Source organism: Ochlerotatus camptorhynchus, unplaced genomic scaffold (assembly GCF_037179485.1).
Source record: "Ochlerotatus camptorhynchus isolate MF236.1 unplaced genomic scaffold, CSIRO-AGI_Acam_v1.1 ptg000146l, whole genome shotgun sequence".
NCBI classification, from domain to species: domain Eukaryota; kingdom Metazoa; phylum Arthropoda; class Insecta; order Diptera; family Culicidae; genus Ochlerotatus; species Ochlerotatus camptorhynchus.
In genome coordinates this window covers 1,012,549-1,036,580 of record NW_027040636.1, presented here as the reverse complement: position 1 = coordinate 1,036,580, position 24,032 = coordinate 1,012,549, and the positions used below count along the sequence as shown (strand labels likewise).

Below are 24,032 nucleotides of genomic sequence, written 5' to 3'. Positions count from 1 at the left end.
GTTTTTAAAAAACTTTCTGCTGATACACATGCATTTTTTTTAAATAAGCACACTATTTCATCTTTCACAGTTTAAAATCTGCCGAAGCGATTAATCATAGCCTATTTTGAGATTACCTGCGTCCTGAATAAATTGGTGTACTTGTTACAATCCATCACAAGCACATATCTAATCAATGATAGAAGAATGCAAACCCGCAACAACATTTTATATCACCAGAGAACTGTTCAGACAAACTAAGATGCTAATGTAAACTGTTTCACTTCACTTCAGATCGATAACTATCACCGTTGGTGTATCGTCGGTTTGACATTCGAATCTGGCATCATACCATTATTTTATGATGCTGCTAATGCATGCTTTTCGTGATTTATCTTATGTAATAAGGCAGCACGAAGAAAGTTCTGTTGAAGCACGTTGAGACTGTTGATGCTTGTACGTGTGCATTTTTAAGATGTGCTCTCGTTCTTATCTAATACATTGGAAGATACCGTGGCATTCTTTCGTAGTTGGGGCTTGCGAGTTGTTTCATGCAGTTTGATATTTATTTCATTATAAAATAAAATGTAAATTAATTAAGATATACTTTCTATAAGAAGATGTGACTATTGTGAACTAACGTCTACAATCCGATCAACATTCGATAGTTGTTATGCGATTATGAACAATCATCGAGAAACACATTTCAGTTGCAGTGATGAGTGATTTCCATTGCCGATAGTAAATTGTCATAGTTTCTGCAGTATATTTCGTACGTTATGGTCTCCTTGTGTTAAATGATTCACTTAATGTGAACTAATACTAAACTACTTACAGTTATACGAATAAATTAAGAAGAGATTCGACGACTATACAGACACCATGCTAGCCAATTTCAATTTGTCAATCTTTGGTAGACAACTGTTTCAGTGTAAACTTTTTTCCTCCAAGGGCAAGGAAAAGTGTATTCACATGTTTGATCTATAAGTAAAGAACCATCTCGGCCATTTCTGGTCCGCTGCTAACTATAGCCATCACAGTACTTAAATGTATGAGCTTTTAACTGACATTAAGAAGAATATGCTTCTTTACAGCACATTTTAAAATTTCGGTGCATTATCTAATCATCTAAATTCTAACTTCCTGTTCATTCTGTTGCTAATCCTAATGCCATCATCATCATCATCAGAGACATCTTTGCTCATCAAATTAATTAGCATCCAATGTTTAAACTATCTATCGCACAATTTGTTTCAAGCATTATTGGTATCCGTTTGGTCAACAGCGATGCTGCGCAGTGATCTGAAAAAGGGTTCAAAGGTGTTTATAGTCTGTAATTATAGAAGCGAAGGGAGGAAAGTTTTAGAACGTAATTTAAAGCCAAACTTTTGGTTTAGTGAAAGTGAGTACAATTGGCTTACCTGGATCGTTCAAAGAGGGAAGGGTCAGTATAGATCGGTTCGCTTGGGTCATCAAATTCGCTCTTATTGCCATTGCTTCGTAAAATTGGGTTCATCACAGGAATTTGGCACATTCGCGACAGGTTTCTGGAAGGTGGGTTAATACATGAGAGTATTGAATTAAGGCATGTGAACAATGAAGTCTTGTCGACATATTGGACTAGTGTTTTCCTATCTAATAATTTATTTCAAATAATAATTTGAACCCTCGTGTGAATTAATTAGGCAATCAAAACTAGAAAGTGGTCCAGTCAGAATCCGGAGCACAGTTATTTTACTTAGTAATCAGTTCTGAAAATGTTGACAGCAGTTGGTTTGTTTCCTCGCAATTCGTTCTAATATCCGACGTGGTTAGCTCTATAAATAGCAAAGACGTTGAAAACAATAAAAAACATTTTGGACTCGGAACAAAGAGAGGTCCGCGGTAGAATAAGATCATTTTCGTTATTAAATTTGTAAGGAATCTAATGAACTGGTAAGAGATTTGTAGCTGTGGATGTTAATCCCAGGTTTTCTTCACAAACAGGGATGATTGACTTGAAGGTGTACAAGCAAGAGTGCGTTCAAAATTTGTTGAAAATTTCAGCCAGAGTTGGCTAGCCGGGTAGAACTTCAGTGGACATTTATAAAATTGTCGTAAAACCATGTAAAAGTTGTCTATAGAATGCAAAAAAAAAAACAGTGTGATATAATCATTTTTGTACGACATTTCCAAATTATGACATTTCAAAATTAGAACAATTTCGTAATATGGCTAAACACGGTTGTTCACTTCTGCCAAACATGAACCCATCAATAGCATAGGAAATTTTATGAAATGTAATTGAAACTAATAAGGAACTTGGAGATGATTTCTTAAATAATGTACCGTAGTAGCGTTGAGGGAAACACATCCACAGTTAATACTATAGTTAATAGACAAGTTCAACTGCGAAACACTGATCATAAATGATTGGAAAAAAGGAATAGCTGATCGCGGATCATTCCAACTTACCCTGTGGCAAATGTTTTTTGCAGACCATTTCCAAAAAGCGACAATCCTGGTGATCGTATGTTTCCTTCGCCTCGAGAAGACGAAGTCCCCCTACCGGACGCATGGAACTGACTTCCAGAAACGTTATGCAATGCTGAAGGAGTAAAAGAATTCACCGGAGATGTGCGATCGAGTGAACGATTTTTCATAAACACCTTCCAGTAACGCCGGTAGGCCAATCCAGAAGCAAATGTAATACCGATGAGCAGAATCATGAGAAGAATTAACGCGCTTAGCAATCCGTAGTACTCGGAATTGGTCAAGCAGACAGCTTCTTGCGGAGCAACCATCTTCCTGGCAACGGTGTCTTGTTGCATTTCTTCACGTGATTGGAAGACCTGCAATGTATGAAAGGCACGAGACTTTTAATTACTTTTTGATCTGCAGCTATCAAATTATGAAGATCCTGATTTACCTCAATCATTTCGCGAACTTGTTCCGGCATCTCACTTGAGTTCGCCTCCAGATCATAGGCGTTTGATTCATCGGTGTCCTTTGTGCTATTTTTATGCATCTTGCTATCATGCACAACTGTTCCGTTAACTACTGAGACTTCATCGTCATCTTCCATATCGTCTCCGATCAGCGGTTCAGCCGTACCATCGAACTCTGTGGGGCTTTCAGACACGGATCTCTTTCGCCGACCGAACGACGGTTCCGATCGCCCACTAGGTCCAGGACAGTACGCCTTTAAAGAAAAAAATTGCAATGAAAACACAGCTTCACAATCACACATTAAAGCCATACCGGTTGACAGCCCCCTCGACAAGTGCGAACAGTGGCTTCGAACACTAAGAAGTTGGACTCCGGAATTTTGAAGGCATTGAATCTCGCTTCCAGAGCATCACTCTCTCTTGACCGTCCCAGCTCTGGGAATACTAAATTATCCACTGGACAACTGCAGATAGGAGAAAGAAGTTCAGTAATGTTTTTAAATCCATTAACCCTGATATTTACCCGTAGTTATCTATCAGCTGTACACTTCTTCCCGAGTAAGGATCGCGAGCCACAACGTTAGTTGCAAAAATGTCCGTAGCGTGACTGTAGCCATCTTGAGATTCTAAACGGAAGGTCAACGGATCACCAACGGCAATGGTCGTTGTTGGGCGTCCCTGGTACAAAATCATAAGCCGTACCTTGTTGCTCATCGAATTCTCTGCCGGAAGGTACTCGATCGGGATCGGACTGCCTGACCTGTCAATATCATTGAAGCTACGTTTCAGGCAAAATAAATCGTACGTCCTTTGTCAGATTTGATCTTGTATCGCAAATGATCGATGCTCTATCGGTACAAGATTAAACAGTCAAAGGATGATGATCACTGGAAATGTTAGTAGCTACGCTACTTTTTCTATTGTCAGTATTCTAAATGTTTATTATCATGCATTCGGCTGGCTACAGACATGCAATGTTGAAAATGGCATAAATGCTACTATGTTCATACCCTGCTCCAATGTATCCCGATGTAACGACTGCTTCTCCAGGTCCACGGAACATACAAGTCAGATTAAATCGCTTGTCACGACCGGTCTGCACATTATCCGAGAACTGCACAACAATGATGTTCGTCATCGTATCTCCATACTAGGTAAAAAGTTTTAGGCTCAGTTATAGGCCAAAATTATGAAGCCTTAAGAAATTACCCTTTGTGTGCCACATTCCGGATAGCCTCCAGGACCACTTATGCGTAGAACATTCACGGTACCTCCATTTCCGCGGAAGAAACAACGATCATAGAATCCATACGCGTAAATTCGCCCCAAAAAGCCTTCCGGGGTTTTCAACGTAAACTCCATGCCATCCTCGTTACAAAGTTGCCCAACTAAATAAAATTTTGATCAATTGGGAAAAAAACCTATTTTATCAATATTTTAAACTCACCATCAAGGCACTCTTCCCCTTGACCTTTGCCCATAGATCTCTCGTAGTAATCCGAGCTATCCGTTTCGAACATTTGGCTGCTCGGTATGTCTAGGTCACGTGAGTCTCGATCACTCAACTCACAGTTGCCCTCTGTTTCGTATGGTGCCGAATCCTTATAGTTGAAACTTCGGCACATAAAATCTCGTGCTGAAGCACATTCTTGCTGACAAACTCCAAGTGAAGGAGCATTGATAACCCGTCGAACGAATTGTTTACGCATCTTACGCTTTGATGCCATCTGTTTAAAACTGTCATAACCGTCGCAGCGGGTTTCGTAAGGGCGCTGCGGTCCAAATCCACCGAACCCATCACCTCCTCCTAGAGTGTTATCGTATCCGGAGCTGGACGGTCCATATGGAATTTCAAATGGGTATCCTCCACCACTATCGGGCATACCCGGTCGTCGATAGCCGCGGTCACGATCCGGGAATGGTGGCAGAGGCATCGGCGGGATGCGCCCCGCTCCCGATGGAGGGTACAATGGTCGTTCGTATCCACGATCGGGTCCGTACGACGGCCCATACCCCGGCATATATCCCATATCGTATCCTACAAAAGTAAGAGATATTTATATAGATATAGATATAGATGGCACAATTATAAACACGAAACATTGAACATTGATTATTGATCATATCGAAAGGAATGAATTATTACCAGAATTGCCGTTGCCGTACTTGTTTGTGAATGGTATCTGGTTTGGTGAAGTTGGGTAACGGCCCTGTGCTGGAATCGGTTCCATGGGGTATCGCGAATCTGGTGCAGGGTAGCGATTGTTATCGACTGGTCTCAATGGTGGAGGATAACGATCTGTGGTGTAACCACGCTCTGGTGGTGTTCTGGGAGGCGATGGATAGCGAGTTTGGTAGTTGGGATACATTTGTGGCATGTATGGGTAGCGAGTGCCAGTCGGTGCCATGGGATATAGTGAATCATGAGGTCCACTTGGATAGCGTGAATCGCTTGGTCGCATTGGTTGATATCTAGGGTCTTGAGTGGGTGGTTGGAGAGGTGGATAACGGGAGTCAGGTGGATATCGCGTATCCGGAGGATAACGAGAGTCTGGAGGATATCTGTTATCGGTTGGGTATCTTGAATCTGGAGGATAACGAGAATCAGTTGGATAGCGAGTATCAGGTGTAGGTGGGTATCGTGGGTCAGGAGGATATCTCGAGTCAGGAGGAGGAGGATACCGCATTGGATGACCAACGGGAAAAAGGTCGGGTTCACGATCCGGATACCGATCTGTTGGTCCGTAGCGATCCCCTGGAAACCGATTGTCGTACACCGGTGGGTATCTACCATCGACATCCGCTGGATATCGATCTGTTCCATGACCCATTGGATAACGATCCGTTGGTCCAGGGTATCTGTCAGTTGATGGATAACCGCCTGGAAATGGTTTATCTGTAAGTGTGGTAAATGCAGGGTGCTGAACATGAGTTGCACGACTTTTGGTGCCTTTTTGGTTTTGCATAGGAAGTGTCTTTGTGTCAAATTATTAAGCCACATGAATATCTTTAGTTACTACGAATACACATTTACACGAACATTTATACTTGAAGAAACACAACTTACCTCCATAGTCAGGTCGTACTCCAGGAGGGTAACGATCAGATGGTGGGAAACGGCCCGGCATCCTATCATCAGGTACGCGATCACGGTCCCGATCACGGTCCCGATCACGATCCCGATCACGATCCCGATCACGGTCTGTAGGTGGAAAATATCACGTTAAAAATGGTTATGCTCTGGTCACTTAGAAGCCACAGCTATTACCTCCATAAGGTGGTCTCCAATCAGTTGGATCGGGTCTGCCATTGGTCGTATCGGAATCACCACCCACTAAATGTGCTTTAAATAGTTTAATAAAAATATACCTTATTTAGAGACTAGACCTACTACTTGATACTTACGCATTAGATTTTCATAGTAATCATAATCGGCATCGTAGATGATGCGCATTCCATCTCGTTGATTGTATCGACTGAGACGGCAGGTTCGAAAGCGATCACTATAGACCGCAGATCGGCACTGGAAGCTGGTCTGCCGGAGGCACTCGTCCAGACACTCACTCAACGACCTGCCCGTAATTTCCGAATGGAACTCTCCACCTAGTCTAGAGTTTCGATACCTCTGAAAGGCGGTATCTGGACGTCTGCCGCTAGCGAACAAATGTGATGTAACGGAATTTTCCGGGTAATCGGACCCGCGCTCTGGTTTGTGACAGTAACAAGGCAGTGCATTACAAAACTGGGCCCGTCAATGTCGCTCCCCGAACCCCCCAGTGTGTTCCGAACTCCACACAACACTTGTGCAAAGGATGAGTTAAACAACACAATCAACCGGTTAAGAATCGTCAGAAGAGGTGGAGATTCCATCTAGGAAAAGGGTTTAACACAATGTGCAAGTCAGACGGGAGTGAGCCGCTAGGTCAAACGCGAGTATCTCGGCTCCCAAGCTCTCGGATCCGTCTCAGGATACCAACGGAAATGGTTCTAGAGAATAACAGTATAGCCAAAGCAAATTCAGTTATGCGTGCTCGTAGCGTTCACTTAACCATATAGTTAGCGTGCAGTGTCGCCTGTATGTACTGGGTGTGGGGAAATTCTTCTGAATGAATTCTAGGATGAATGAAGTTCTTCTGACGACCCGGGGGGTTCATTGATGGGGAGTGATCATCACAAAATGCAATAGTTGATTTTGAAGCGAAAGCGTAACTTGAACGGTACTTACGGTTATCCAAACACACTAAATCATAGAAATGATGCGTGGGACTAGAGCTTATGCTGAGATCATCTTTCTGCGAGACGGAGTCTTCCTCGGAGAGAATACACTGCTTCGTTTGATCGTCAAACTCGATTGAGCGGCAAAAGTATCTGTGGTAAGAACAAGGTGGTTGTTGGTAATTCATCCATACAATACAAAAATTGGTTACTTTTCAGCTCTCAAGCAGAGCGACTGGCATTCCTCGAGAGTCATGTTGTTGAAAATCTCCACTTCGAAGGGACCACCCAGACGCTTGTTTTCCTCCTTAACGTAGACTATCAACCCATCACAGCGACGCTCAGCATTCAGACAGGTATTTTCTAGGTAATCCGAGTTCGGGTCGTCTTCCAGGAGTTCCGGATGAGTACGGCGAGTGAATCGGCTCATCGAACAACTCCGCAGGGTAGAGTCGTAGTTAGCTGAACGGCATACGAACGAAAATTCATTGAGGCACTTATCTTCGCAGTCGGAACGATTTGCGGCAGTCACTTCCTTGATGTCGGAAACGGGCAGTTTGAGTTTCTTTCTAGGATGTCTTTCGAACACGTACCGTCGACTGGGACATTCACGGTCTGGTCGACTGGCTGTAATTTATAAATGAATCAATACATAACGATCATAAGGATGATAAATAAGCATATTTACATGTTAGGCACACTTCGGTGAAGTGAACGCTGTTCGGTACTAGCATAAGATTTCCTATCCCTTCAGGAGCGGCTTGTTCTCGCGTGAGATAGCAAGTGGATTCTTCATATTCAACGCTTCCGCTGAATGAGGCGATTCTGCTTCCTGGCTGGAAGTCAAAACTCGTACAGGCCCGGCCCAAATTGTTGGATGCCGTACGATCCCGCAAACATAGGTCCTGACATTTCTCCAGCACTCGGAATGGTGGACCAGAATCTCGGACGACGTCATCGTCAAAGCCTTGTAATTGTTGATTTGGAAGCCTTTCATACAGCACCCGACCCTGACCGTTGTTACAGGTGGTTTGACCTAACACTAACACTAATCTAGCTAATAGTACGACAACGGCGATGTCGGACACCCCCGGCAGTAGTTTTTGTCTCTTACGCATTTTATTTCTTCTTTTATCTGCTTAATTCTTACGTATTTTCTGCTTTACAGTTAATGATAACTTCATACTCCCATCCACTCTAGGCAGTTTTATCGCTTTCGACCGTTTGTTATCCAAAGTTCAAACAATTCCTCACGCCTTTCAACCATTTCACCATCTCATGAAATCACTGCGTGAGCGATCTGAAAATGAAAGGAAAACGAACAAGGTAGATGAGTTAATAAATTGGCGATCACAGATTAGCTGTTGAGACTGTTGAAGATCAGTAGGTACGCGGCTTCTGATGGTATTGAGATACAGCAAACTACACTTCGCAGTCAGCAGTGGTTTTGGGCTGTGGTTTTGATTGTGGTGATGTTACACAATGAAAAACTATTACCATGATTGATCATCGATCGGACGTGGAACGCAGGAAGTTATTATTATCGTTATTACAGGGCATGGTGTGAATAATATGAGCGTGTGGCACACCACAGGTCAGTAATGATCGTTCATGTGTAACATCGCAGGCGAAGAATTGGGTCAATTTGAGCTGGTTTAGATTCTTGTTGGGGAAATTTAGGATAAAGCTGGTCTATAGATGTGAATCTGCAGGAAGAAGATTAATTTTGATCGCAGGCTATGGAGGTTATGCAAACGCTATAATTGGCACAACTGCCACAACTGTTCGGACATTATTTCATCTTTAAGAGATAATTTGACAAATGTAAATTTTCAAACATTATAACTATAGGCTACACATTTTTCGAAAAACAATTTATAACAAAGTGTTAGGATGGAAATTTTGGACCTGTTATAGAATGAATAGATATAACTTGCAACAGAAACTCAGATTTGTCATTTGTATAATTTGATTCGCCAAATTTCGGCGTGTCAATAACAAAAGGATGAATCACGCAAACTTTTCGCCGTAAATTTCCCAACATTTGGCTGACGCGACGACGATGTTTCTATATGAATTGAGCCCCTGCCGTGCTCTAAGTACGCGCGCGCCGGGCACCGATCGGTCTGATGTGGCATTCAACACGGAGCCGCCAATTTTGAAGGGAATAAGCCACAAAGAGAGATACAGGGAGAAGAACCGGAACCAACTTCCGCTGATTGGAACAGTTGATTTGTTCCGCTTTGTGGTTTTCCACTGTGCGTTCACAGCCCGGTACGATGCGGTCGGTAGAAGAATGCGTGCTGGCTCTAAAAAGAATATAATTAGGTATCATTTTAATGCAGGTAACTCTTTCTGGTTGGGCATTGGGCAGTAGTGCTTGTGTCTGCCGGCCGAAGCGTGATTTGGTGGTTCTGGAAGCCGTGGCACGTTTTTCGGTTTTTCTTTCTCTTTCATCTACAACTGTACGTGATGCGGTGAAGGAGACGAATTGTGATTTATAGTTGATTGAGGTCAAAAGCGTACGGGTATCGTGCTAGACCATAACATGATTAGGTTGTACTATAACACCCGGCGAGTCATTTGAATTTCATTAGGTGGCTTGGTTACCAAAATTTGTTTCTCGATAATTAATTCTGAAAGTATTACAATAGCTTGTGTGTAATATTGTGTTTCTCAATGTAATAACTTCATTGGCAGTCTATTCGTTGGCCAAATGGACGCGTGGAAAACTAAAACTACCGTAGAACGGAAGACTTTGCGTGGGAAATTGAATTATAGAAATAAAGTCGTTAGCGTTACATGTATTAAGAGAATTACATGCATGCTTGGCATGCACAGTTGTACGCACCAACTGCTCATTTGTTTATAACTTTTCACTCAGTTATTGCAAATTGATTTTATTTAAAGTAATTGATAGATTAGGATCATAGCTTAATATAGATATGCAAAGAGTAGGTAAATCTTAACATTTGAATTAACACCACTTCTTCATTTTTCCAACGCTAAAATAATTACAGTTTATTACTAGAATTAAAATCTACCTTTTCTTACGTACCTATTACAAGCTTAAACTTTATTCTATCTACTGCTTCAAACAGAACTACGTTTTGTCAACTGTGTGCAAAGTTATTAGCAAATGAGCAGTTTGTGACCAAAACTGTGTATGCCAAGCATGATTACATGTTGATGGTGTGATTTTGCCTAGAAAAGAAGTGGGTTTAGAAAGCCTTTCCGAATTTTCATAGACATTTTACCCTTCTTATTTCTTAGGGGAGGGGAGGTAACATTGCTCATGATTTTCTAAAATGATGCTAATGTCTGCTGTGTTTCGTTTCCTATTGAAGCTATTGAATTACATTTTTGTACGATCATTTGTCAAAGGCTTTTGTTACACTGTTGTTTCTTACAACAAATGTAATGACAGCTCTTGCAAAGTACTGCAGCGTTCAAACATTTTTTTTTCCAGAAGGCATATTTTTGTATAAAACCTTCACGAGATGATTTTCTAGACGCAATGGATTTGGGTAAACAGACTTTGTTCGATAAATAAGCTTACATAAACATTATGTTTAAAACCTTCCGGTGACCATATTACAGAATCTGTTTATGTCGCGAACAGCGAATTCTAACTCGTTGATCGCTTGTCATTTTGTCATTTTGAGATATTTTTGATTCCTTGGTCGCACAACATTGCAAATTCTGCATACTTTTCAAGTAAATCTGTAATAGAATCTTACATTTCATGTCTGGGTGTAGGAATGAAGGAAATGTCGTTGACAAATAATATAAACAAAAGTGGGCCTACACACTTAGATTTTTGACGTAGGACTACGTCTGTGATTTCTATATGGGGGTACACTTTGTGAAAACCAAAAATTGAACATGTAACAAAATTATGAAAGATTTTGAACGTTAATAACTCAGCTGCCCCCTGACCAATTTCAATAATTTTATCACCAATCGATCAGAAATATTTCTACGCATCTGTTAATTTTAAGACTTTATTAATTTTTAAAAATGTTGCCATTGCAAATTGCACGAATATGCAACTGTTGCTATGATAATTATAATGATATGATAATATGATGCTATGATAATTAAAATCAAGATCCACTTGTGAAAAGGGCATACAAGCTTTTTGTAAACTTTTGTAGGCCCTTTTCTCGCCAACCGACGGTCACACACGCAAACCAACAACATTATCGGGTAGGAGAAAGTTTCTCCTTACCGGTGATATTAATGATTTGCGTTGTGACATATGGATGGCGAGAAAAGGACATAAGATGAATTGTTTACAAAAAGCTTGTATGCCCTTTTCACATGTTATTCTTGAAATGATCACCGATTGCCCTAGCGATTGCTTGCGAAAAGCGATTTCCCTTACACAGATTTCAATGTTGAATTCCATCCGGTGAGTGGTGGTGTTCTTCAGTACACAACGAAAGGCTCCGAACACTGTCTGGAAAATAGGTATTCGGGCTTATAAGCCAAAGGGCCTCCACTAGATTTTTTCTGCTGACGGTCGGGACATGAGTACAAACTCTTGTCCTGACCTTATACGGCTTATGGTTATAGAGTCATTGCTCGCTTTCTGAAAAATAAGAAGGAAATATAAAGAAAAAAGAGGAAGGAAAGTACAAGAAACAGATGAATAAAAAAGAAAGAACTCATCCATTTGCTTGAAAGTAAAGAAGGAAATAGAAAGGAAAAAGAGGATGGAAAGTACAAGGCACAAATGAATAAAAAAGAAAGAACTCATCCATTTAGTTCACTAATGGGTAGAACTTTAAAAAAATTAAGAGGTTGTATCCGAGACACGACCGTAGATTAGACGTGAGATTACGAGCTCGATATCAATAATCGGCGGCTGTGTAAGGGAAACCACTTTTTTATCCATCTTGGAAACGCCTCATTTTCTAATGACAAAATTACGCATTTTCGTGCACAAAACGGACGAAATTTTTGGTTTATTCAATAGATGATAAAACAAAGCAAAAATTGATTGGAGGAATTTCTTGCTGAAATTTTCCAATCGCGATCAATCATATAAATTAGAGATTTTTTTTTGCTTTTTTCTACCAATCTGGAGAAAACTTTACCTTAATTCGAATTGTTTCTGGTTAATTGGCAAGGTCATCTTGTATTCGGTCATTGGGAACGTTCAATGAAAATTAATTCTTAATCAACAATAATTTATGGTGGTCCTGAAAAAAAAAACCGTTTTGTCGTGATGGCTGAGTAATGTTCAACACGGATGATGCTGCCGAGCTGTATGTTGTTTGGAACGAGGGTGACACGCTTGGCATGAATCCGATCAGTAGCGGTGCTGCTTCTTCCTCCTTCTTCGGTGAATCGAAGGTTCACCAAAGTCAGGCTTGATAGCTAGCTGCATGCGAGGAGCATTTCGTTGTGCACTGGAGAAAAATGTACAACGACAAGCTCCAAAAGCACTGCTGCTGCTGCTGCTGATGATGATGACGACCGACGACCGACGACGAGATCGGATGGAATTCGATTTTGAAATCTGTGTTAGGGAAAGTGTTTTTTACAGGCCATTGGTGATAGCTTTGATCACCATTGCAACACTTGAATATTTGTGTACTTTTCAATAGTGACCTATTGAAAATTAAGAAAGTGGTCATTTTTCTAATCGATTGGCGAGTGTATAGTCAATATATTCATAGTCTGGCGGAGACAATGACGGGAGCTAATTTGACCTGTCACTCGCGGGAGCCAATCGAGCACGGAAACGAATTTTGTTCTTTTAAATCAAAAATATAAATATTCATTCTTCAAACATGTTAATCATTCAAAGTTAATTAAAAACATTTTTGCATCAAAAATATGTTTCTTTGAATTAAATACAAAGCATGTTTATTGATTAGTTTCCCTAGAGCTGTCTGCAGATATTTTTTCGAATTATTTTGCTTTATAGCGCATTCAAATACCTTCTAAAATAATTTAAAAATATGTATGTATGTATTAAAAATGAACAGCATGCTTCAAATAAACACATATGTTTTTGTTCCCATAGTTGTCAAATTATTCAAGAATATTCATGTTTATTTTCAACAAGAATATTTTTAAAATAAACGTAGCATTAATTTTATTTTAAACATCGATATCACATGACTTCTAACATGGAATACATTTGAAATGAACCTAGTTTATTTTTGTGGCCAGAACAAACTGAGTTTACGTTTAAATTTACCTCAAATATGTTTGTTTCAACGATATTTTTTTCTGCGTTAGCATGACTGTTTCTTTTTAGATCAAAATGGTCGAAGTATTGTGATCGTGACGATAGTATAACATAACAAAAATTAAACCAATTCAGGTTGTAACTCATCAATGCGTTTCTGAATGCTATTTTTTCGTTGTCCGTGGAGAACATCGACACGACTAATGCGTAAACGACAAATAATATACTTTTTGAGTGATTGTTTACGGATGAAATGGTAATTTTGCAGGTAGGCGTTGAAAAATGTATGTTGATTGAAATTCTTTTAACACATTTCCTCCTTCCGTCGAAAATAGTATGCATTGCTATTTATACTACACAGATCACAGAAGTTGCCAGTTTTCAGGATTTTGTATACGCCAGACTACAAATATAAAGACTATAAGCGAGTGTATTTAAAAACATCGAACGTTTCAATCCCTGCTTACAAGACTTCAGGGCTTCGGAAAGCGACAACCAATAACTTTCAATCTAGACCTTTTCCACCGAAAAAAAAACCTTAACAAGCTTGCAACGACCACTTCTTATCCACACGAGGAGCCCAAAATGCAGCAACACCAATTCGTTTAGAGAAGCGTCCCAAAAAATTAAAAAAAAAAATCAACGCTTCCATATTTATTTTTTTTAGTTTCATAGGGTCAAAAAAAAAATAATATTTTCACTTAAAAAAGCCGAAAAAGTGCATTAGAGAAAAGGATGTTTTTTTTTCAAGGGATTTAACTGCTTGTGACATTCATCCCTGAGAGCACAGGATGTGTTTTAAAATTTATATTAATATTTATAATAATTTTAATATAAATTAATGTTCGAAGAGGAGATCAAGTCTCCCCAAATTTTTACATGGTTTTCCCTGGCAAATTTCAGAAAAAAAATATTTCGAAGAATGTACATATCATGTCAGAGGCCCGAGAGAAATTTAAGAAAATCATATAAAAACTTCCTGAGTCCACTCTATTTTACACAAATGCAATTCACCATAAGGGGATCTAGTCTCTCAAAATGCGTGGTTAATTTTAATGGAAAATTTTAGTTGAAGATTTCGGATTTTCCACGACATCACGTAGTTTGAAAATTTCTAGAGTAACATTTGAAATGGGCCTACGTCTAAAACGTAAGTAAAACAGAAAATGAATTTTAAATTTTCCGCCACCATTCAATACATATTTAAGAAAACTGAAGTATTTTAGGCATTTATAATGTTCACAATACCAATAGTAACTGTATCTCAGTATACAACAACCAAAATATGCGAAAAGCTTTCAAAAATAAGTGAAAATCGATAACAATTCAATATCATAAATTAATAAGCCTTTTTGTGAATACTTCAATGGATAAGAACTTTTTGTAAAGCCGTTGTGCTTGTCATAAGAAATTGTACGTCCTTATACGGAACTTTCGTACACGATTAGTAGCTATCAATCGGTGCTAAAGAATGGTATCAAAACCCGATTTGTTTACGTTTTGGACATAGGCCCATTTCAAATGTTATTCGAGAATTCATAACTCATGAACAAAGCATCGTAGAAAAAAATATTGTGTAGTAAAATAATTAGAAAATTATTTCAGCAATCCATAAAAAATACTATATGAAAAATTGTTTCTACGAAACTTTTCACGGTGGAGGAAAATTACTACGAAAATAAGAATAAACTATTGTCAGGGTAATGACATTTTTTTATGGCTTTGCTTCTAATGATTCACGCTTCAATACTTCTGATCTTTCACTGGTGAAATTTTTAGAGTGGTGTTCTTACCGGGTTTGAGCTATGACCAAAAAACTAACTGTAACAGTTAACAGATAGTTTTATCAGAATGTTAATTTTTATACTTCTGTTGATTGATTAATGGAGAATTCTGGCTTCTCCTGGAATTGCCTTTCGACTTCAAAGGAATTTATTTCCTACCTCTCTCCTATGTTACCCGGTAACTTCTCCCAAGCCTCTGCTAGAAGTTTATTCTGACTGCCCCTTCCCGAAACCCCCTCTTGCTTACTCTGGATGATTCTTACGATATTCTCAGATTCATAGATCAGGCCAGGTTAATTCTCTTACGCTCATTTCGTAAATATGGGTTTCGTAGATTTAACCCTTTTTTCGTGTTGCATGTAGTCAGATACAATGCCAACAATACGCATAATTCGTAAAATATATGAACTAGACACTGAACTCTGCAGCAAGTTACAACTATTAATTGTTTTATTTTAGAAAGGATTATTTTTCAACATTGGTTACCATCGCTTCCTGTCGAAGAAAGTTTTTCTGCGTTTTCGCTGCGGATATCATTAACGGAAATCTGGTTAATTATAGCCAAATTAATGCAATGATGGCCTAGTTCTAAATTAAAGGAAAAAAATATGCAGATTGATAACAAGCGGATAAGATTCTGCTGCCTTGTATAAAGTGGTAGACTGCGTCATCTTGATCCCCTCTTTTTCCTGAGATGTGTGCTGCCAGTGCGAGAACATATTCAAATACACAGCTGTTTGAATAGGTTATTTTAATTTTAAGCAATACAATTTTTTTGCATCGACATCATCTTTTCTTGATTACGTCCCTTCGCATGGTTTGCTAAATGTTTACGTATGTACAACGATAGCCAGAAAGGCGAAAGAATTTTTCAACGAAATTTTTGTGTTTTTTTATTATTATTTGTTGTACAATGTATACAAGTTGTTTTATCGGTGTACGAATGTTCCGTACTTTTTTTTTAATTTGCCCGAATAATTACACGAACTTGTTTTATGAAACATTCGTTATCAATACGTACGATAATTACTAGGCAGTATTAAAATTTCTACGAAATAAGATTCATAAAAAGTACGAATCTATTTCGTTGCAGAAAACAACGAATGAATTCGTGAAACAAATGAACGATTTCGTTATATAAACTAAATTTAATTTTCAGTGTACAGTCCGTGGCCGGAGGGCCGCAACCATTTTAGAAAAGTCTTTGCATCCGGCCCGCGGGTTGTTCTTTTCTCGTTTACCTTTGTCGGATTAGGTCAATATGCAACGAGTGATGAAGAGCTGTCAACAATTGACAAACAAAACAAAAAAATGCATTTTGAAACATTGTTGAACCCTAGTAGCACGTTTGTCATAAAACCGTTGCAGAAACATATATATGAATTATTTCAGTCATAAACAAGTTGCTTCAACTTGTCGTGATGCCAATGAGCTACTTGGAAAGATCCTTTCTTCGTTTTTTTTTTATTGAATTTAGCATTTTTAAATGCTTGTTAGATAACACAAAATCTTCTGATTGTGTAAACATGTGGGAAACCGCGTGAAAATCGACCAAATTTACATACTTAAACATTTTCAAATGTTTGGATTCTAAAAGCTCATATAATTTTAGTTAAGGTATAATAAGCATAATAAGCATATAATAAGCACATTTTTCATGTTTCTGGATCGATACCAACTATTCAGAAGCGTTACCTTAACCTCAATCTACAAGTGTATACTATCTATCAAATCATAAACAATTACTAAACTATTGCTTGAAATGAATAGATATCAAGTAAACTGGAAGATTGGCCCTTATTACCGATGTCATTTCACCGTGGTAAAGTGACAACTTATCACTCACGGTGAAGTGATTTCCATTTAATTTACATGGCAATCACTTCACCGTGAGTGACAAGTGGTTACTTCACTTCGTTTTCACCGTGAAGTGAAACGCGTGATAAGGGCCTTTATGGGCATTTTTCAACAGATTCATGTGTAAATATGATATTAAATCGGGTTTTTATAGTTGGCGCACAGGTGAAAAGTGACGTTACGCGACGCTGCAAACATTTTTATTATTTTTAGGCGCGCGATTTTATTACTTTTTTTCTAATTCAGATAATGTATTTGAAAAAACCGGCTCCAATATATAATGAGAAAATCTGGCCCGCCAGCTGATATGGATTTCAACATTTAATCCGTGGTTCACAAATGTTGGGCAGACCTGCTCTAGATGTTTCCTCAGATCTATCGCAGGAGTTTTCTTCCAGTTTCTGTCATACCAAGCTTTTCTAATTTCCAACGGAAGTTTCTTTCGAGTTCTCCCATATGTTTTTTTTTTCGATTTCCTCTCAAAGTTTCTCCAGCCTTCCTCCGAAAGGATTTTCAAACTAATAATGGCATTCAACTTCTCGGGAAGTTGTAAACAACTTCTCCCGGAAGTTTCTGTTCACTTCCCTCGGAAATTTCGTCGGGCTTCTTTCAAAAGATCATCTGCCGTCCGCTGACATTATCTCATGTCTTCCATCGGAAGTTTTGAAGATTTTTTGACGTAGGACTACGTCTGTGATTTCTATATGGGGGCACACGAAGAATGGAAAATGTAACGAAGTTATGAACATTTTTAAACGTTCAGCTGCCCCTGAACCAATTTAAATAATTTTATCACCAATCGATCAGAAATATTTCTACGCATCGATAGACTGAAACTATAGGAAAAGTGGTAAATTTTAAGCATCGTCCAAAAGCGTCGGAATAACTAACAAATCCACCAATTACGTACATGCATATGCTGCTTCCCCAACACTGTCATCAGAAAGTCGTTAGTAGACGAAACAAGTCGAAGTAGCATTCGCCTCCGATCTTCAGGCGTGTGTGAATAGAGAGTATTCAATTGCGTAATATTTTGAACACTCATCGTCATATTTAGAACCACACACGACCACACAAAATGCTCTCCAGAGTTGTAATCTTGTAATCAAACTTGGAAGCAGGGGTGCAAGTGATTTGGATCGATTCTCTTCATCGACTTTCTGTTTCGTTAATAACTCGACGGCAAACACATTCATTGATACGTTTTTTGTTAATAACTTTATTTGCACAGGCTCAATCGAATAAACTTTACAGAGCCAAGTTATCATTTTCGTTATACATTATAAATGTCTTAAGATACGTTTGTTGTTCTTGATGATAGAAGAGCATAGCAGAAATAGTGCGAAACAGGTTAGTGAAGTCATGGTCATCAAAAGAGGAAATCGGTGAAGAGAATTGACTTTCAGCCCTCTGTTTCTAAGCCCCTTAATTCATTTTTCGTCATAGCAATGAAAACTGGCATCGCACCGCTTTTGGTTCCTGGGTTACACTTACTGGTTGCAATTCTGCTGTTTTGACATTTTCGAAGGACCTCCAAATAACATGAAATTCTCTCGTTTCATTTGAAAAGGGCCTATCCTCGTTGATCGATTCTCTTCATCGACTTTCTCTTTGGTTTACCACGGCAACATTTACGAATTTCTCGCTAAGCTCACAGCACAGTTCGACAGAAGATGATTTTAGCTTGCGCCTGAATCATCACTCTGAATGGGAAATTAATTTTCAGTCGGGTTATTCGCGAAAGAGAAAATCGATGAAGAGAATCGATCAACAATGTTAGGTCCTTTTCTCGTGTTGCGCGAGAATTACACTATTTTCTAGGGATGTCCACAATTCCAATTATTCGATTAAGGATTAATCGTAAACATTTTCCAGCTATTAGATTAAATATTTATCGAATTTTCAATTATTCGAGCGCGTAACCGACATCCTTTCTTATTTCTATTCGTTTGATTTAGCGCAGAAGAGAAAATAGATAAAAGTATAATTTATTTGGACAGACAACGAGAAGAACCATGACGTGAAATTCGCCGAAAAAAGTGTTGATAGTGTTCTTTTCAGGGCAATCATAGTCATACTAAAGAGTATAAACAGAGAGAATATTCGTTTACATTTATGTTTCTAACCTTATTTTATTTTAACACACATTTAATCTGAATCTGTTTCCGAGTCCTCATACATGTGAACTTTTTAATAGAAGTGTCGGTATCAATTTTCATCAATACATATTGCGTACGAAATATTCCTGATCTGTAGCCAATTAAGTCTGGTTTATAGCATCCATCTATGTATTTTTCACTCATTTTAATCTATCTTGAGCAGTTGGTGGTCATCATTGAAATAAATATCCTGAGGATTATTTGCACATTTGGAAAGACCAATTATCCAAATAGCAGTTTTGATTTTATCACAGCCGTCTTGTCAATGATGTGAACTTATAAAATGCTTTAAACACTTGATTAAACTTGCCATACTACTTACGTTCAATCCATATATCAATAACTAGTTTGTACAACTCATCTTCTTCTGGTTTCCAGTTATGGCTTTCTAAAAAACAATCGAAATGAATTTCTAATAGTGCTTCGAAAAAACACACACTTAGTTCAAAAATTCACCGATTTTAAACATTACAGAAAACAGTTCAATGTAGATCACAATGATCCCCAACGTCATCTGCAAGAAACTGATTACGGGGAAGGGTGGTAAAATGCCGATTGCAAACAAAATGTGCCTCCGTTGTATCTCTGCTGCTAGTTAATATGATGAACAATTACTGAATGGATGGAAGCAAACATCTTCAAGAAGAAATTCATTTGAAGTTGATAAAATTAAGAAAAAAACAAAAATTTTGCACCATGCAAAAATAGTAATTTCTTGAAATAATTGGCATCTCTGAATCAAGCCAAAAGCAAAGATTTAATTGATGCAAGTTGTTAGATGCATCCTTCATCTTTTGGCTCAATAGGTCGTATGTCATGGTTATTCGGACAATAGTAGTTATTTTCTACGTTACAATTTGTTACTCCAAGTGAAATATAATGTGCTCCCCGAATTGTAGTGTGGAAAGCATAACCATCACGCGTGAACCTTTGATATTCAATAGAGAAAGACCCTAGATAAAGTCCAAATGTATGGTTCCGTGGCATGATTCAATTAATTCATTAATTCAAACAAGAATTTATCAATTTTGGTTAAGCATATCAATTGTAAGATCTAGTCATTAGCCTAATCCAACAAATAGATGATTATGGATTAAACGAGGGTGTTCCTTTGCATGAGCATTTTACCCCCATCTCCCCTATCAATAGAATTGCGTTACAAAAAAATGGTTTGCATTGAAATAATGCATCTTACAGGTATGTTGTCTTCAGAGGAAATGTTCCTAACATTAATTTGAAACGATCTACGGGAGTGAAATATGACCTTTCATACGAAATACTTGTGTAACTGATGAGCAAAGTTAGCAACCCCCTATGATTGTGGTCCTAAAATTGAACTTAGAAAATGGTTTTCAAAACAATTATACAATAAATTAACCTTGTAAAAACTGCTAGAGCTAGAAATTTTAGTTCTTTAATTTTGCACGAAAGAGTTTTTTCGATTGAGCGTTGCGTTATTTTGTAAAAAATCGATGAAGAAAGTCATTCTTAACCGATCCACTTTCGCCTTAAGGCAAAATGCTCCGTAGGTTTCCTTCCACCTGGTTATTTCATCTTATCCGAAGCCAAAAGTATCGAAATCCTAGATTTTCACCTACATATGTAAAAAAAATGGTGAAAACCCATTTAATGGGGTTTTTTTTTATCTTATAAGGGAAATGGCTCTAATGTTGACTTATGGATCTAAGGTTGGGCCCATCGCAAAAAATCTGCTATTTATCAATTTTATCTAGATGAACGCGTCATTGGACGGTACTTATGGATATTTTGGTCGCTACTGAGAATTTAGTCGATTGCTGAATTTATGTATGGGCCCAAATAAGGGGTATTCAGGCCGACATTACATCCATTTCCTCTACCTAATTTGGTAAATCATTGATGTCTTCCCGAGCATGATCGAATTTCTTGATACCTTTAATTGGTATGAATCAGCCTGACATAAGTGGTATAATACGAAAAAAAAGGTTGCTAAAATACCAAAACCAAATGCAAATGCAATACCAAAACAATACCTCACAGGTATTCTTTTGGTAAACAAAAAGCAATTTTCGTTATTTACGATGCATTTTGCATGCAATTTTTTTGGTAATATTCTTTGGTTATTTACTTCTAATGTCTGACTGACCAACACCGAATTTTGGTATTAGTACCAAAATTAGGTATTTATAAGTTATTTTCTCCTGCTTGGTTTGGTCAGCTTTTCTCAATAGTATGAAATGCACAACTTTACCCCAGAAAACTTCTCCCTAGGACGCTCTATTTAAAAGATAAAATCGAGTAAATTCTAGGCGGTGGGAACAAGAACTAAACAGAAACCTTAAAAAGTTGGTGCTTTGTTAGCCTGAGCGTAGAGCAAGAGCGTAGAGCTGTATTAAAATATGCCCATGGCTCTTGAGATTTTGGCTACCCGCCGGGCATTTCTAATGTAATCTAACAGTAGAGATTTTATTTTTATTTACATGTTATCAAATTGTAAGGTTTCAGTGTTCGAAACAAATACAAAACGAACGAACGATTAATTTCTTGAATCATATTATTGAGAAGGATAAATATGATTGATATCCCTGAGTCAGGGGCCCCTTCAAATTGGGGGCCCTGGCCTTAGTCCATTATCGCTAATACGGCACTGGACCATTGTTTAAGATTTTTTTTAAATTTAATATGCTGATTTGCCATCATTTTTAAAAATTGTTAACGATTTTAAACTAAATCTTCTAAGATATTGGAAAATATGTATATGGATATTGGACAAAATGTAAAATTGGGTATCTCTCACTGTTAAAAATTATTCTTGTAATTTTTCTTCATTAATTGTTTCTCATCAATAGAAACAATTGAAAATCGTAACTCACGAATGATGCAAATTTTTAAATTATGTAGTCGAATATTAATTAATCTTTAAATAAATGTGGAATTTTTTTATTCGATTATGAACGATCGTAAACAAATATGATTGTGTTGACCATTTTTCGTGGTTGCGTTTTTAGTCTATGATATTTTTTAATATAAATACATTAACATTCCGAAGAGACTGTTAGGGATGTCCAATATTACAGAATTATCCATATCTAAGATGTTTTAGACTGATGATACGTGAAATTGCATGGCTAGAAGTGTAAGTGAGCTTCGGAAATAATGGATCGAAAATTGTCTGGAAAAAGTTTGAAAATCACGCTGAAGTGAAAGTAATGAAAGGGTAAATTTAAGAAGAGGTTCTATTACTGACAGTTCTCATTAATCTATGAGGATATTGAAAAATGAGATAACACCTCCATCCTTATGAACATTAACTTTTAAACATAGCTTATTATTGTAGTGTGTCAATAATTTCCCTCAAATGATAAGTGCTTTATGCAACAATTGCTGTCCATACGATTTGTATATAATTTTCCCCTTCTTCTAGAGTCAGGACTGATCTTTGAAGCTAGAATGTTAAGGGGATTTGATCAGGAAGCAGACCTAAGAAATCTCTGTTCTAAATCTTCAACAATACATTTTCCAATGTTATTCATAGCCTGCTCTTTTTTCATGAAACATACTTACTGTGTGATCGCTCCAGTTGTTTGTAGTTTTTTTTTTCTTTATTTTATGTATTCCAACAGGGATTTTCCAATAATCACTATATCTTTTCAAATCACTCGTTTATCAAAACATTGGGAATATTCCACGAGCTTCGTAAGTTTCACTGGAGCAGCGCCATAAATCACAAAACTGTAGTTTTCTTCGATTAGTTTCCAGATCTTCACTACTTGCTTTCATAATGCATTATCATTCTTGAAAAGCACAACCAGGAACAACAACAATCGTAATCCACTGGGTACTAGAAACTCCGCCGCTTGTACAACTGTTGATGATGCAAGAGCCCTGTGTTGATCGGTCTGGCTTCCTAGTTATTGCCAAACTTATGTACACTCACTGAAATTGTGCAATCCGTTTGAATAGTTTCACCATATTTTTCCTAAACTGTCGAGAGCCTTAGCATTTCGAACCGAACATGCTCGTCTGTCCAGTCTGAGTTCTCGTGAAATACTGAATTCCTATATTGACAATATTCTGCCTATAACGCGTTTTTCCATATTAATTATTTAACGAAGTGAAAGAGCAGATTTTCCATGGCATAGAATTGAACATGTTTTTTTTTTGTTAGCTTTGAATGTTCTTTTGCGCTTCTATGTGCGTGATTTTCACCCGGTTGCATGTATAACAATCTGATGTCTCTCCCTGGGTGTATTGGTCAATATTTACCCGTGAGATCATTCTGGTAGCGATTTCCCCCTAGCTCATGTGACAAGCGTGAGTGGGAGGGAAAAGCGAATATAGTATATTTGTCTCTTTTGAGAAAAGGGTTGACTTTAGTATTGTGATAAACTACGTACGGGATGGGCAAGTGTCACGATCGAGTTTGAACATATTTGCTTTCATCAGTACGCTGGCTAATCATCGTTTGCATTTTACCAAGTCAGTGCTATTCTGAAAAACGGATGTTCTTTTGTTGTTCACATCCGGAGAATTTTTCATATCCATACCAACACTGAGAGGTAGTGGATTTGTGGAAAAACTTACTGGTAGTTATGTGGATTAAGTGAACGAAAAAAGCGTCATGCGACAGACACATTCCAGGTGAAAGAACGCACACACAGCGATCCCCTAGGTAATCATTTGAATAACTATGGGTCGATGAGTTTTCTAAATTGTTAGAATCGACAATGCGAATGCCCTCACGGTTACACTCCCGTGGTCAGCAAATTGGACAGATTTTTTTCCCTCGTCTCCATTGAATCAATTATCGAGTGTTGAAGTCAAGTATTGAAGCACACGTAAAAATTTGACGCCATTGGTGATCATCATTGGGTTGGTGTGTAATTTTTCGACTGCTGCCGGATAACCACAATTGTTCTCGTTTAGT

The 24,032-nt window shown here is 38.0% G+C and overlaps 1 protein-coding gene across 1 annotated transcript; it reads right to left on the bottom strand.

Moving 5' to 3' along the window:
• Nucleotides 1–523: 523 nt before the first annotated feature.
• On the bottom strand, nt 524–22,687 carry nompA (no mechanoreceptor potential A). Its single transcript, XM_065221635.1, has 17 exons — nt 22,670–22,687; nt 7,810–8,421; nt 7,334–7,748; nt 7,132–7,274; nt 6,312–6,611; nt 6,175–6,249; nt 5,974–6,108; nt 5,053–5,802; nt 4,354–4,944; nt 4,116–4,294; nt 3,917–4,056; nt 3,430–3,666; nt 3,220–3,370; nt 2,888–3,160; nt 2,434–2,810; nt 1,401–1,526; nt 524–1,281 (listed from the first exon to the last, which is right to left on the bottom strand). Exons 2-17 carry the CDS (start codon nt 8,237–8,239, stop codon nt 1,233–1,235), a joined length of 4,371 nt encoding a protein of 1,456 aa, XP_065077707.1. The 5' UTR covers nt 8,240–8,421; nt 22,670–22,687; the 3' UTR covers nt 524–1,232.
• Nucleotides 22,688–24,032: the final 1,345 nt, after the last annotated feature.